This window comes from Camarhynchus parvulus, chromosome 14 (assembly GCF_901933205.1).
Source record: "Camarhynchus parvulus chromosome 14, STF_HiC, whole genome shotgun sequence".
Lineage (NCBI taxonomy): Eukaryota > Metazoa > Chordata > Aves > Passeriformes > Thraupidae > Camarhynchus > Camarhynchus parvulus.
This window is the reverse complement of record NC_044584.1, coordinates 5159842-5174848: the sequence shown is the minus strand read 5'-3', so window position 1 is coordinate 5174848 and position 15007 is coordinate 5159842. Positions and strand designations below refer to the sequence as shown.

The 15007-nt window shown below is 59.4% G+C and overlaps 2 protein-coding genes across 10 annotated transcripts; both read right to left on the bottom strand.

Annotated features, from left to right (window-relative positions):
- Positions 1-895: 895 nt before the first annotated feature.
- On the bottom strand, positions 896-5448 carry HAGHL (hydroxyacylglutathione hydrolase like). 5 transcript variants are annotated; one of them, XM_030958155.1, is made up of 8 exons: positions 5299-5448; positions 4551-4615; positions 4145-4262; positions 3619-3727; positions 3384-3487; positions 3050-3151; positions 2889-2968; positions 896-2172 (listed from the first exon to the last, which is right to left on the bottom strand). In XM_030958155.1, the coding sequence occupies exons 1-8, from the start codon at positions 5401-5403 to the stop codon at positions 1983-1985; spliced, it is 873 nt and encodes a 290-aa protein (XP_030814015.1). In that variant the 5' UTR covers positions 5404-5448; the 3' UTR covers positions 896-1982. The 5 variants fall into 5 exon arrangements, with proteins under 5 accessions (XP_030814015.1, XP_030814017.1, XP_030814019.1 ...); XM_030958157.1 differs by having other exon boundaries at positions 896-2148; XM_030958159.1 differs by having other exon boundaries at positions 896-2076.
- A 1024-nt stretch (positions 5449-6472) lies between these two features.
- Positions 6473-14999, bottom strand: HAGH (hydroxyacylglutathione hydrolase). Of its 5 annotated transcripts, XM_030958035.1 has the most exons (10): positions 14926-14967; positions 13408-13432; positions 12005-12216; positions 11449-11513; positions 10588-10705; positions 9615-9723; positions 8707-8810; positions 8196-8297; positions 7892-7971; positions 6473-7571 (listed from the first exon to the last, which is right to left on the bottom strand). In XM_030958035.1, the coding sequence occupies exons 3-10, from the start codon at positions 12107-12109 to the stop codon at positions 7472-7474; spliced, it is 783 nt and encodes a 260-aa protein (XP_030813895.1). In that variant the 5' UTR covers positions 12110-12216; positions 13408-13432; positions 14926-14967; the 3' UTR covers positions 6473-7471. The 5 variants fall into 5 exon arrangements, with proteins under 5 accessions (XP_030813895.1, XP_030813893.1, XP_030813894.1 ...); XM_030958033.1 differs by lacking the exon at positions 13408-13432 and having other exon boundaries at positions 14926-14983; XM_030958034.1 differs by lacking the exons at positions 13408-13432; positions 14926-14967 and adding an exon at positions 14666-14797 and having other exon boundaries at positions 12005-12186.
- Between the last annotated feature and the right edge of the window lie 8 nt (positions 15000-15007).

The following is a 15007-nucleotide window of genomic DNA, read 5'->3' as shown; positions in this document are numbered from 1 at the left end:
TGTCCCACTGACCCACCCTCAGCAGCCACTTCCTGAGGGATAATATCCCTAAATCCAGGCAAAGCAGGCACGTACTGCTGGATAACATCCTGGAATTACCACAGAATAATCCCTGACCTTGGGGCTGGCAGGAACCAGAGCCTCCTCTGCACTTTGTTCCAATGAATCCACAGAGCAAATGGTGAATTTTCATGTTTTTAATTAAAAGCTTTCCTTTCCATTTTCCAGCTGTTGCTGATCATTCATGACCTCACAGTGTTCTAAGGCATCAACCCCTCCCCTCCTTCCTGAGGAGCAAACTGGTGCTTCCAGAGAGTTCCCTTTGCCATGCAGGGATTTGGCTGAAGCAGGGAATGGCCAGGGAGGGGCTCCAGGCTGGACTCAGCACATCAGCCCAGAAATGCACAAAATTCAGTGAGGCTGCATTGGCTGGGAATGAAATGCCCAGGGCTCTGCCCTTGGTCACTTCCCCAGTTCCCAACACACACACAGAGGTCACAGGGCCACCCTGGGCTCCCTGGCTGGCACCAGGACAGCTGGAATTTGTCCCAGTTTGGGGTGTGGAGCAGGCTCAGGGCTGGTTCACACCCACAGGGGCATCCCTGCCCCAAGGATAAATAAAATCCCAAAGGGGACATCCACAATGCAGCATTTCATGGGAACTGAGGGATGCAGGCCGTGGTACCAAGGGAGCTTTGGCAGCTGAATAAATCCTTCCCCTTCATGCAAAGTAAATCCAAACTATAACTTAATAAAAGGGAAAAAAAAAACCAAAACAAAATAAACAAAAAAAAACCCCAAAAAACAAAACAAAAAACAAAAACAAAACAAAAAAACCCCACACAAAACAAACAAAAAAAACCACAAAAAAAAAAAACACAAAAACCAACCCAACTTGGTTTGTAGCACAGGAAAAAGCCCCAAACCAGAAGACTCCAGTGGCAACAAAGAAATTCACAGTCCACACATGAAAATCCCTGAAATCAGCTCTGCCCCAGTGCTGGGAGCTGCCATCAAACGCTCGTTTTCTTCACAAAAATAAAAAAGGAATGACTTCACTGGTGTGAAGTGCCTCCCCACAGCTGCAAATAAAACTCTGCTCCTTTCTCAGACTCAAAAATAAATAAAACACAGCCCTGATTTTGCAGAAAGTGAAGGCTGGGCAGGCCTGGGAGCCCCAGCTGCTCCCTGGCTCTGGCAAGGCAATGTCCATGGAGTTGGCACCGAGTGTTTTCCAGGTTTTCTCTTGGAAAAAGCAAAAAGCAAAAAGGGATGCCTGGCAGCACTTTGTTCCTGGCTGCCTAAACTCTGTCCCACCCTGGGAAATCCCTCCTGGGGCTGACCCTGCTCCACATGGACATCCCACAGGGGCCAAGGGCTCCCCAAGGCAGCCACTGGGCCACAAATCCCTGTGGGAGCTGCTGGAAAATAGGGCAAATGGGGGGGAACCCACCCAAACCCTGCTGTGATGGGGGATTTGTCAGCACAGGGCTGGAGCTGGGTGGGTTCTGGTGCCACCAGTCACATCCCAGTGTCCCATGGGGGGGATCCAAGTGTCCATCAGCCAGGACACTGGGGCAGGGCGGGGCAGGGCCAGGAGGGCTCCCAGGAGTCCCAGAGCCATCACAGCAGCCCTGGACTGGGATGCAGGGCAGGCAGGGCAGCCTGGGGCTCCGTGGGGCACAGCACCACAGTCCTGAGCATCCCTGGCTCCTTCCATGGCAGCTCCCCAAAACTGGCACTGTCCCCTGCTCCAAGCCTGACCCTCTGCCAGCACCCCAGCCCCAAGGGGGGTCCCACAGCCTGGGATCCCCCCAAAGAGATCCAGGAGCTGCACAGGAACCCCAGGAGCCAGGGGGGAGCAGAGCAGAGCAGAGCAGCCTCACACAAGCAGCTTAAAGAAAAAATCCAGCCCCAAAATCCAGCTGGGAGCCAATCCGAGCTGTGCCCAGCCAGGAGGGAGCCCTGGCACCTCGGGGGTGTCACTTCTTCTCCAGGAAGGGCCCAAAGAGCCCCCAGTCGAAGGCCAGCATGGCCTGGGGGTTGGGCCTCTCCTTGGGCTTCTTGAAGTTGTCCCTGTGGGAGCGCAGAGCCCTCAGCACCTCCACAGGGTCTGTCCTGCCCGTGAACCTCTGCACGGCCTCCTCCCTGCAAGGGGACAGCCCTGAGAGCCTGGGGACACAGGGGACACACCCTGGGCTGGGATGGACACTGGGCACTGCCACCCTGTGCTGGCCCTGCTGGGGCACACGGTGGCTTTGGGGTGACCCCATGTCCGGGCAGCCTCCCCTGGCCCCGGGCTGGGATTTCCCAGCAGGGTTTTGGGAGCAGGGATGGATGGTTCAGGAGGGTTTGGGAGCAGGGATGGGGCAGGAGGGGTTTGGGAGCAGGGATGGATGGTTCAGGAGGGGTTTGGGAGCAGGGATGGATGGTTCAGGAGGGGTTTGGGAGCAGGGATGGATGGTTCAGGAGAGTTTTGGGAGCAGGGATGGATGGTTCAGGAGGGTTTTGGGAGCAGGGATGGATGGTTCAGGAGAGTTTTGGGAGCAGGGATGGATGGTTCAGGAGGGTTTTGGGAGCAGGGATGGATGGTTCAGGAGAGTTTTGGGAGCAGGGATGGATGGTTCAGGAGGGTTTTGGGAGCAGGGATGGATGGTTCAGGAGGGTTTGGGAGCAGGGATGGGGCAGGAGGGGTTTGGGAGCAGGGATGGATGGTGCAGGAGAGTTTTGGGAGCAGGGATGGGGCAGGAGGGGTTTGGGAGCAGGGATGGATGGTTCAGGAGGGGTTTGGGAGCAGGGATGGATGGTTCAGGAGGGTTTGGGAGCAGGGATGGATGGTTCAGGAGGGTTTTGGGAGCAGCTTTGGGCAGGAGCCCAGCAGTGCTTACGTGAGCCGCAGGAAGGGGTTGTACAGGAACTCCTCCTGCAGCGTGGATGGCACCGTGGGCAGGTCCTCGTCATCCCTCTGCTGCCAGGGGAACAGAGGTGTCCAAATCCCACTGCCATCCCACACCCTGGCCCCCCTGGCACAGGGGGCACTGCCACTTACTTTGGCCCACGCCAGCTTCTCCTTCACCACTTCATTCTCTGGCTCCACCTTCAAGGCGAATTTGAGGTTTCTGACGGTGCATTCGTGGCCACAGAAAACTTTCTGCAGGAGCAGCGGGCATCAGACCTGCTCCCAGGGCAGGTCCCAGCCCCGGATCCTGCCCTGAGCCCCAGATCCCTGCCCTGAGCCCCAGATCCCTGCCCTGAGCCCCAGATCCCCGATCCAGCCCAGGATCTCTGTCCCAGCCCCGGATCCCTGTCCCAGCCCAGGATCCCTGCCCTGAGCCCCCTCCCAGCCCCAGGAGCCCCCCAGGCTGGGAGGGAAGGGCCCTCACCGTGTCCTTGGGCAGGGTGCCCAGGATCTGGGTGAGGTTGGTGTGCATCTGCTCCGCTGTGCCCTCGAAGAACTGCCCGCAGCCCCCCACGAACAGGGTGTCACCTGTGGGACAGGGGTGGGCACCGAGGGACCCCAGGCATGGGGGTGCCAGGGTCACCCCAGCAGTGCTGAGTGTGGGGACAGGCGGCACATAGGGAGCGTGTCCCCAAAAGCCACGGGGGGCACGTGGGTACCTGAGAAAAGAGCTGGAGCATCTGGGGAATCGTCCTCCCACATGAAGTAGCACATGTGGCCCGAGGTGTGGCACGGCGTGAAGAGACACCTCACCCTGATGGTCCCAAACTGGGGGGACAGAGGGTCAGGGTCCCCCTGAGGGGAACAAACAGACCCCCCAGACCTCCCCACGCCTGCCTGGGGCCCAGCAGCTCACAGATCTGATGGGGCTTTGGGTGGGTCCAGCTGTGTCAGCTCATTTGGGACCCAGGGAGCCTCCAGCACAACCCCAAACAGGCTGGGACTGGGATGAGCTTCCTGGAATCTGAGGGGCCACATCTGCACCCACCCCAGGACACCAAGAGCTGAGCACGGCCCAACAGCAGCAACCCCACTGGGGACCACTGGGGACAGGGTGACCATCCCACTGGGGACAGGGTGACCATCCCAATGCACTCCCCACTGGCCCCCATGGGGACGCCCCTCAGCAGCAGGAGCCGTGTGTGGGTGTCCCCAGCCTGGTGTCCCCAGCCCTGCAGCTCTCACCGCGAGCTCCTGGCCGTGGCTGACCCTGTGGGTGAGGGCCCCGATGCGCTCGTCAGCCCCGAACACCTGCAGGCCTGGCAGCAGCTGGGCCAGCTCCTCATTGCCCCTGGCGTGGTCCCTAGGGCAGAGCAGGGAGTGGGACTGGGAATGGGAATGGGGCTGGGAATGGGATCAGGACTGGAATTGGGATTGGGACTGGGATCAGGACTGGGAATGGGTTTGGGATTGGGAATGGGAGCGGCAGTGGGAATGGGTTTGGGACTGGGAATGGGAGTAGGATTGGGAGTGGCACTGGGATCAGGACTGGAACTGGGATTAGGAATGGGAATAGGACTGGGATCAGGAATGGGAGTGGAATCGGGATTGGGAACGGGCACCGTCCCCATGGGGACACAGCCACACCTACCAGTGGTGGTGGGTGGTGAGGATGGCCCTGAGCACCACGTCCTCTTTCTTGATGATCTCCAGCAGCTGCAAGGGACCAGAGCAGCGGTGAGAGGGCAGGGGAGGTGACACACCCCCACACCGTGACCTGTCCCCTGTGCCACCAGGCAGGGCAATCCCCCAAAACACCCCCCGAGGGTGGGACAAAGGTGTGACCCCGCCTGGAGCAGGGCGATGGCACCACGCTCTTCCACGGCCATGGGGGCGTTTTTGGCCGGTGCTTTCTTAAGGAAGGCACATAGGAGGGCACGGTGCCACGGCCAGGGCAGGGACACGAGGGCCGTGCCACCCACGCTGGCCGCAGGGCACTGCCAGCCCCGCTCGGTGCCAGGAGGCTCCGATGCCAGCTCAACACGCAGGGCCAGGAGCTGCCCCGGCTCCGGGAGGAAGGAAATGCCCGAGGCAGCGCCGAACGCTGAAAAGCCGCGACGGGGAGGGCTGGCACCGGGGACAGCGGGCACAGCGACACGGGGGGCACGGCGGCCCAGGAAAGGGGGGTGCCCATGGGGTCACCCTGCACAGGGCTGGCTTTGGGGCGATCCCGCTGGCTGCGGGGCGCGGCGCGGGCTGGGAGCGGCTCGGGGACCCCGCGGAGCCCGGGCAGGGCAGGGCTCCCAGGCACAGCCAGGGCATGGGGGGCTCTGTCCTGCCCGGGGATGTCCCACGGACACCCCGCCATGGGGCCACCGCCACCCCCCGGACCCGCTCACCCGCTTGGGCACCGCGGCGTCCACGGCCAGGGCGTGCCGGGTGCTCTCCTCGATCACCAGGTACATGTAGTTGTCCTCCAGCACGGAGATCACCTTCACCTTCATGGCCCCGGGAAGGCTGCGGGACCCCGGCGCGTCCCCAGCGCCACCCCCGGGGCGGTCCCCGCGTGTGCGGGGCGGGTCACGCAGCGTGGGGCGGGCACAGCCCGGCCGCGGCCACACGGGGGACACGGGGGACACGGGGGACCGCCCCTGCGCCAGCCTGGGCGCGTCCCGACACTCCCGGCATGGAGGAAGGAGGGGAGCCCCCAGCCCTGTCCCCAAAATCAGCCCCTGCCTGCCCCAGGGCCAGCGGGGACGCGGGGAGGGAGGGGGGCTGGCACTGGTGGCATTGGTGGCACTGGAGGGAAGGTGCGGAGCGGTGCCGGACGCTGGAACTGCTGCAGGGGGGTCCTGCAGGGTCTCTGCCCCACGGACAGGGTCCCACCCCGAGTGCAGGAAGCCCCAAAGGCACAGGGAGCTGAGCTGAGCATCCCCAGCGCTGGGGCAGGGCTGGCCATGGCCCCCACACGGCCTTGTTGAGGCTGGAAAAGTCCCCTGAGACAGAATCCAACCATTCCCCCCAAAACCAAAGCCAGCACTGACCCACGTCCCCAAGTGCCACATGCACAGGGCTGCTAAATCCCCTCAGGGATGGGGACTCCTGCCCTGGGCAGCTGTGCCAGGGCTGGGCGGCCCCTCCAGGAAGGAATTTTCCCTAAAATCCCACCCTGAGCCCAGCCTGAGGCCGTTCCCTGTGCTCCTGTCCCTGTTCCCTGGAGCAGAGCCCGACACCCCCGGCTGTCCCCCGCTCTGCACAGAGCCAGAAATTCCTCCTGATCCCCCTTTTCTCCAGGCTGAGCCCCTTTCCAGCTCCCTCAGGAATTCTCCAGCCCCTCCCCGGCCCAGTTCCCTTCCCTGGTCATGCTCCAGCCCCTCCATGTCCCTCCAGTCCTGAGGGGCCCAAATGCCCCTTGTGAGGAGGGACTGGCACTCACAGCAGCAGAACCAGGGCTGAACCCTCCCTGTTCCCCTCCCACAAAAATGCAGCTGCCACTAAAGCCCCTGGGGTCCCCACAGTGCCACCCACTCACCCCAGGATTAGGCAGAATGACACTCCCAGCTGGTTGACTTCAATCTCCAGTCCAAACCCAAGAAATTCAGGAATCTGTGAGTTAACAACCTCTGCTTCCAGCTGTTCTTTATTTCCCCTCTGCCCAGCCCTCAGGACAGCCGCAGTCAGGTGTGGCAGCACAGAGTTCCAGGAGGCACCACAGCTTTAGGCAGCACTTCTCTCTCTGAACCACATAAAATTCAGCATTTTAAAGCAAATGAAGACTGGTGCCACCCCCCCATCCCTGCTCACCTGGGGACAGGTAACAACTGCTCAGCTGCCTGTGACTCCCAGGCCTGCTGCAGGGCTGTCACCTCCCTCAGGGGGACAGGCACCCACCAGGAGTGGCTGCTCCTGCATTCTGAGGCACCAGCCAAAGCCCTGGCACAGGTCACACACAGGGGACAGCAGGGAGCAGCTTCATGCAACAGCTTGGGACTCAAAGGGTGCAAGCACAGCAAGGCCTGGGGACAAGAGAGCAGCTGGATGGCCCCAGAGCCAGAGCAGCCCGTGGGGCTCCCAGGTGACACCTGAAGCAGCACTGGCATGGCAGGTCTGTCCCTGGAACTGGTGTTGGGGGAGCCAGGAGGACACCCAGAATGTTGAAGCAGCAGCATGGAGGAAACATTGGAATCTTCAGCTCCTGAGTTTGGTCTCTGCTACACACAGAGACATCTCAGTCCCACCTTCTGCATCCACAGCAATGACAGGAGCTGCTTCCTAAACCCCCAGGCTTGATCCTGCCCAGCCTGGAGTCTCACATCGACACTTGCACAATGATCTGCAGGCGACACGTGACAGCTTGAGAGAGCAAGAGGAGGATAAATATTCTTCATTGTAATATAAATATGCTGTGGAACATCTCAACAAGGGCAAAGTGCTTTTTTTTCTCTTAAAACAAAAAACCTAAAGAAAACTTGTCTCAACCACGACAGAAGATTTGACTCCTAAAACATCTGGAAGGTCTAAGTGACAGTTGAAGTGACATTAAAGTGATGATTAAAGTGATGCAGGCAGGGCTCAGTCCTTGGGCACTCTGAAGTTGTCCTTCTCTTTCCTGATGGCCCCCATGACCCGCACAGGGTCGCTCTCCCCAGCGTGCTCCTGGACTGACTTCTCCCTGCCAGGAGGGAAGAGCAGGGTCAGGATGGGACCCTGGAGGCACCAGGGGCAGGGCTCAAGGCTGCACTTCAGCACCAAACACTGGGCTTTGGCACAGCTCCCAGCCTGGTCTGCAGGCTCAGGAGGAAATGGCACTTCTGTGCCCCAGCAGCATCTGCTGTTTGAGGGAGCAGGACACACCAAAGCCTGTTGTGCCTCCTGAGCCAGGGAATGATGCTCAGCACAACCCCCAAACCAGGAACCTTCTGCCAGGACAGCCAGTGAGAGCCCGGGAGGCTCCCAGACAGGGATGTGGGAGGCACTGGGACAGTTCCCTACCTCACTCTCATGAAGGGGTTGTAGGTGAACTCCTCGGCGATGGTGGAGGGGATGGTGGGCTCTCCACTGTCGTACTGGGCCTGCAAGGAGGGACACAGGGCTGCTCCACCAGGAATTCTGGGGAGCAGGGAGTGTCCTGGACAGAACAGGACTTTCCAGGCAGGGAATTTCTCCCCCAGACAGCAAACTGTGGGCACAGCCAAACCCTGCTGCCCTGCAACGCAGCAACCTGGCTCTTAACTCCCTGTTCTCCCCAGCGGCTCCTGAGTGAGGCTCTGTGTGCAGGGAAGGAAGAGCAGCTCACCTTGGCCCAGGCCAGCTTCTCCTGGATGCTGGGGTTCCTGGGTTCCACGTGCCGAGCAAACTTGAGGTTGTTGATGGTGTACTCGTGGCCACAGTAAACCCTCTGGGAAGAGGAAGGGACAGTGACACTGGGCACTGCAAAGGCACCAAGGGGGGACTGCCAGGTGCCAGCAGCACAGCAGGAACAGCACACTCCACCCAACACCCCCAAATGGAGACAGGCACACGTGCCAGGACTCAGCAGGCAGGACAGGCTGCCAGCAGAACAGATGAGAGAGCCCCATGTTCCAGCCCAGCAGCCTTTCATAACCGGCCCCTGCTCCTTCCCCACAAAGCACAAACGCATTTGGGGCAGGCCAATCCTTCCCAGGGCACTGCAGCACCACAGAACTCCTGTTAGCATCCATTCCTTGCACACAGCAGTCTCTCTGCACAGCAGCACCCTCAGGGTGTTTCTCTGCTCTGTGTGCTGCTCTGGGCTGCCTCACTCACACAGAAGGAGAGGTTTGTACCGTTCTGGGGTCCAGGCTGCCCAAAATCTCAATCAGTGCCTTGTACATCTCTTCTGGGGTGCCCTCGAAGAACTTCCCACAGCCAGCCACGAACAGGGTGTCACCTGCAGGGGTGACATGGCATCAGGGCCACAGCAGGCTGCCCACACCAGCCTGGGGGCTCAGCCCTGCCACTGCTGGCCCAGCACAGCAGCTGAGCACGGGGACAGCCGGGCTGTGCCACACCAACACTGGTGGCAAATGTGGAAGCCTCACCAGGCACCTCCTGCCAGCACCTCCGAGCTGTGGGCAGCCCCTGTCCCCTGCTGTCCCTCCTACAGGGGACAAGGAACACTTTTCTTTGCTGTGAAACTGAACAAAGATGAGTCGCCTCTATTTTCTCCCCAGTGCTCCCTAAAATCTTGTTTAAGGCTCTTTCTCTTCCATGCAGGAGCTTCTGGAGAACACAGGGATGAAGCACAGCCCCAGGGAAGGGGAATCCTTCTCCCCAAAGCAGGATCCAGGCCCTGGCCACCAGCAGTGGAGCACCAGCCCTCCCTGACTCCCCTACTCTCTCCTCTCTCTGCTGTCAGACCTGAGCACAGATACATGGAAAAGCAACAGGGTTTGGGATCAGCCAGTTTGGCCTCAAACAGGAAACCAACAGCTCTTTTTTCCAGAAAAAAAAAATGCTGGATGTGGGACTCATGCAGGGCTCGCTCCTGCTGCTGCCTGCAGGGTGTGCAGCCCTGGCTCACAAATCCAGAGGGGCTTCCCCAGCTCCACCTACAGCTCCTGCTTGGGAAGGGGAGCACGAGATGTGGATGTTATAAACAGCTGCCCTGGCAGGAAGGGAGGGATGCACATCCAGAGGCACCCAGGCAGAGGGGGAGCTTCTGTTTTTGCAAGGGAACCTCCCAACTCCTCACCTGTAAAAACTGCAGGTGGCTCGGAGCTATTTGGCTTAGTCACATAATAACAGATGTGTCCCGAGGTGTGACACGGCGTACTGAGGCATTTCACACTCAGAGATCCCACCTGGGAAGAAGGCAGAACACTAAGCTGAAGCTGCAATGGCATGGTTAGAAAAGAATTGCTACTCTCAGTGCTCTAATGGTCCCAAATCTGCCCCAGGCTGGCCAGGAAGCAGCAGCTCTGCTCCTGGGAGAGCCCAGGGAGGGAGGGAGGGCTGGCAGGGAGCTGTTTCCTCCAAGCAGGTGTCCTGACAAAGGGAACTGCCAGATCCTTTCACGTCCATGCACTCAAAGCCTGGGTGGCAGCAGGAGCCAACAGAGAATCCTAAACAAAGCTGATGGAGCGTGAAAAAAGCCCCAAACAGAAATGGAGCTGAAGGGGAGAAGTAGATGAGGAAAAGGCAAGGATTCAACACAGCCTCATGTGCCCACCTTCCTGGGCTCCCTCCTGTGCACCCGAGGCCAGCAGGGCCCTTCATGCCTGCCTGCACCTGTCCCAGCAGTGCTGTCACCTGTCCCAGTAGCGCTGGCACCTGCCAGCTCCCCTGCCAGCAGGGGACAGCCAGGCTGGCACTGCTGTGCTCAGCCCATCTTCCAGCTGGCATCCCACGGGAACAGCTGGATCTGTTCTGGATCTTGCCGTGCTCCTGGCAGAGCACAATCCCTGCCCTGTCACACTCTCCCTGCCCTGTCACACAGCCCCTGTCCTGTCCCCCAGCTGCACAGGGACATCCAGCATGTCCCAGGTGCCCCAGTGCTGTCCTCACACATGGCAGAGGGGTTGCAGCTCCCAGGGCTGGAAAATGGTGAAAGCTGCATTTCAGCCATCCCCCATGTGCTGAAAGGCACCAGAGCTGCCCAGCCCAGGTGGGATCAGAGCTGTGCCACAAGGAGGGGATGCCCAGAGCCCTGCAGTGCCTCCCTTTACCTTGAGAGCTGTCAGGTGGGACACTCTGTGGGTCAGGGCCCCCACCCTGCTGTCCCCCCCGTACACGTACAGCCCCGGCTCCATCTTCACCAGCTTCTCGTTGCCTCCAGCATGGTCCCTGGAAGGGAAAAAAGGGATTTGGGGAGGGATGAACACAGGTTTATGGTCACTGGGAGTGCAGTGGTAAGCTCCAGGTGATCATTTCTGATCCAGCCTCTCCCAGGATCCATCACTCCTCACAGCCAAGCACACGCCATGGCAACAGGAGTGGAAATAATTTCTGCAGTAATTGGGGCAGTCAGAGGGGGAATCAATCCCTGACAAGTCCATCCCAGGTGGGAAACAGCAGCCTTAGGGGCTCCCAGTAACCTCTGCAGTAACTGGGGCAGGGAGGGAATGGGGTGAGTGGAAAATGTGCAAAACACCAGGGAGCAGGCACAGAGCTGCCCCAGAGCCCAGCACTGCTGTGCTGCTGCTTTGTCCAGCTCAGGGCTGCTTGTTTCGCTCTCCAGCCACAGAGGTGGCTCCACTCTGACCCACACACAGGTTACTACAGCAAAACATTCATGTTACACCCCGGCAGAGCCGATCTGCACTGAGTGATCCTCCCACAGTGCTGACTGCAGGACGCCTCACGGGCCTGTCCTGGCACCTCAGCACCGCTGTGCTCCCTCCCACACCCACAGCTGCCCGCAAAAATCAGCGTTTTAAAGGTGAAAGGCACTGACACACAGCTCAGAGCAAGGCCAAAGGAATGAGCTCTGATCCTTCTGCCTCAGCTGCTGCTCAGAGATCCCCTGGAGCCAGGAGAGCAGCAGCTGCTGGCTGTGTGTGTGTGAGGGACCAGGACAGGGCGGTTACCAGTGGTGGTGGGTGGTCAGGACAGTGGTCAGCCTCACTCCATGCTTCTTGACTGCATCCAAAACCTGCAGGAGCGACACAGGAGGAGAGTCACACCATGGAACGAGCTGGCAGCACCCCTGGTGGCACCTGGGCATGAGGAGTGAGAGCCACAGCAGCCCTGCAGGAGCTCATCCCACCCAGGCTGGAGGGAGAGGGCAGCACACAAGCTCTGACCCAGCCCCAAGTGCCATTTCCCTACATCTGCCCTACATCAAATTAAGGCCAAAATCCCAGAACAGGTCAGTAATTCCTGGGGTGAGGGAGGGACACAGCAATCCCTGGGGTGAGCTGGGGACACAGCAATCCCTGGAGTAAAGGAGGGACACAGCAATTCCTGGGGTGACTGAGGGACAGACACAGCAATCCCTGGAGTAAAGGAGGGACACAGCAATCCTTGGGGTGACCCCAGGCTGTCCCTGTGCACAGCCAGCCCTTCCAGCCTTTCCCCCACACCCGGGGCAGCCTGGGGCTCGTTCCCTCCTGCAAGGCCATCCCAGAGCCAGGGGGGTGTTACCTTCTGGGGCTGCACAGGGTCAACGATGGCAGCCTCCCTGGTGTCCTGGTCGATGAGGAGGTACATGTAGTTGTCAGTGAGGGCTGGCAGGATTTCCACCTTCATGTCGGCCTGGCTCACTGTCCTGGGCTCCCTCAGCTCGTGCTCGGTGTGCAGGAATTGAGCTCGCAGCTGTGCTGAACCTGGGCACCAAAACCAGTCAGAGCTCAGCCCTGGGAGGGGACAGGAGGGACAAGGCATGGCAGGTGCCCCAGCTCACAGCACAGCCCGACCTGCCCCCTTCAGACAGGAGGAGTGAGGCCACCATGGGACAAAACCTGGTGCCCCTCAAGGCTCTGCGTGCTCCAGAGCTGCCCTGAGAAGGAGAGGACACTTTGCTTTCCATGCAGGGACAACTCTGCACTTGCATCAGAGAGGAGATTTCAAGGGGCAAGAGAGCAGAATGGAGCTGGTCAAAGGCCAGCCTGGGACAGACGTTTTGCAAAAAAGGCACAAAGGACACGTCAGAGCCAAAAAACAAGAAGGAAGGAGGGCAAAAAAAAAAGGAGAAATACGGAAATACACACACTGCTCCGACAGAAATATCCAGTTTGTATTTCTGTGGGAAATGTCATCCTGCACTGCACATGGAGAGCAAAGAGGCTCTCCAAGGCAGGAAGGCTCCCTACCTGGCCAGGTAACACAGGGCCCTTGCTCATGCCTGCCCTGATGCAACACCAGAGCTTCCATGTTTGCTTTTGGTTCAATGTTTAATCAGATCCAAGAAGCAAATTCCAGATGCAAATAACCTGGGCTCCACTGCTTGGCTCTTAAAGAAATAGCCAACGCTGAGAGGTGTTACCACACAAACTGAAGGGAGGGAAGCAGAGACAGCGAGGCCTGGCATTGCTGGGGCCCTGCAGTTCAGAGCTGAGCTCAAACACTTGCAAGGAAAGAGACGCCAGTCCCTGCAGGTCAGGAACTGCTGGCTGAGCACCCACGAGGTGTTTGCACAACCCAGAGGTGCCTGTGCTGGCTCAGACCCATTTTATTCTGCACCACTGACTCTCCCAGAGGCTCCTGACTTTCCTGCTTGGCCACCTCCCTCCGGGCCACAGGGAGGGTCCCTGTGCTGGTGCTCACCACCCTGTCCCACTGTCCCCAGCCTGCCCAGCCCCGATAAGAGCAGCTCTGCAGGAGCCCCACAGTCCTGCAGATCTGCTCCTGCTGCCAGGCACAGGGAGCTGTCAGAGCCCTCTGGCACTACCATCCTGCCCAGAGCTTCTTCCACCTCCACCATCCCTGCTCAGGAGGGAAGGGGAACCAGTGAAATTAAACATAGTGCTCAAAAAAAACAACAAACCCAAGGCACAACACAACAGGCATGCACTGGGTATTTACAGGATTGGGAGAAGCATCCCTACCTGCAGTGCTCCTCTGGAGAAGCTCCTTTCAAAAAAACACAAAAAAGCCCTTACTATTCTTTGATGGGGAAAAATGCCCAAAAATCAACTGCTCGCCAACAGGGAGAACTTTTGGATGCTCTCAGTCACAAGAGTTATCTATACTGGGTGTTTGTTTGCAGGCCAGACATCAACTAGGAAAAAAAATACAACCAAACAAAAGGAAACAACCCAACCTTAACTTCAACTCAAAGGAAATATTCACATATTTCAAATGCTTCTTTCCCATGAACCATCCCTAACCTTGGCCCAGATCCCACAGTCTCTTTTCGTGTGTAATTTGCAATTCTTACCAAACAAACAAACAAGCTGCACCACATAAGGAAATGTTTCCAAACATGTAATTTCAACAAAGGAATGAGAAAGCATCCACCAAGAATGAAACTCACATGTTGTGAGTTGCCATGTGCAGCTCAGGAGCAGAGCAGGGAGCTCCTCACGCCCTGCTCAGACCTGTCCAGCCCAGAGGAGCTCCCTGGCCATGCTCAGATCCTGTCACACACACAGCTCTGCCCCAGAACTCATTAATGCCCAGTGACTTCATTATTACTCAGCTTTGTCTGGAGCAGAGGGGTGGGACAGCAGGCTCTGAATCACCCACCTGGGCTTGTGGAATGGATCATGGGCACAGCTGGAGCTGTTAATGTCAGCAGGCAGGTTCCCTCAGAACCCGGCTGCTTCGTGCACTTCCTCCAGAACGTTTGGGGTTACTCTATTACATAAAAGAGTGGAAAATTCCCGTTCCCAGCAGGGCTGTCACTCAGAAATGACTGCACGCCCAGCTGCTGCGCTGCCTCACAAGAACCACGCTCACTCTTTACACTCTGCGGGGATTTTTGGGATACCCAGCGAGTCTGTGGCTCCAGGAAATGCGTCTGAAGCCAGGGCAGCTCCCAGTCCCGGCAGTGGAAGGTGCAGAGCCCACCCTGGGACCTCGGGAGCTGCCACAGGCTCGGTCTGGCACTGCCACACGGCAGCTCCCGGCAGTGTCCCTGCCACAGAACCCCGGCGATTCTCGCCCATCACAGCCACGTCTTAAAACCCCAGCGATGCAAAACCACCTGAGGAGATTCCCAGAGAGCCCAGGAGAGGCGTTGAGGATTTAGGCCCGAAATGCAAACGCAAGCTCGGACCGTTTGGGGTCGGTTCCATCACCGGTACAAGCTGTCACCCGCCGAACGCAGCCCGGCCCCCCATCCTCCTCCTCCCCAGCACTGACCGCCGGCGCGGGGCTCCGCGGGGCCTCCGCGATGGGCTCAGCACGGCACGGCCCCGGCTGCAGCCCAGAGCTGCCGGCCTGCTCGGGCCGTGAGTCAGCCCCAGGGCCGGGCACGGCCGGGGCCGCGAGGCACGGCCCGAGAGCAACCGCCGCACGTACCGGCTCGGAGAACGGCCCCGAGGACGGCCCCGGCTGCCAGGGCGGTGCCGAGCCCCCGCCAGCCCCCGCGGAGCATCGTGCACCCCGCCCGGCCCGGTTACCTTGGCTGTCCGCCCCAGGAGGCGGCGGCAGCGCCGGCACGGCCCGGCCCGGCCCGGCCCGGCGTGCGGGGGGGCGGCGCTG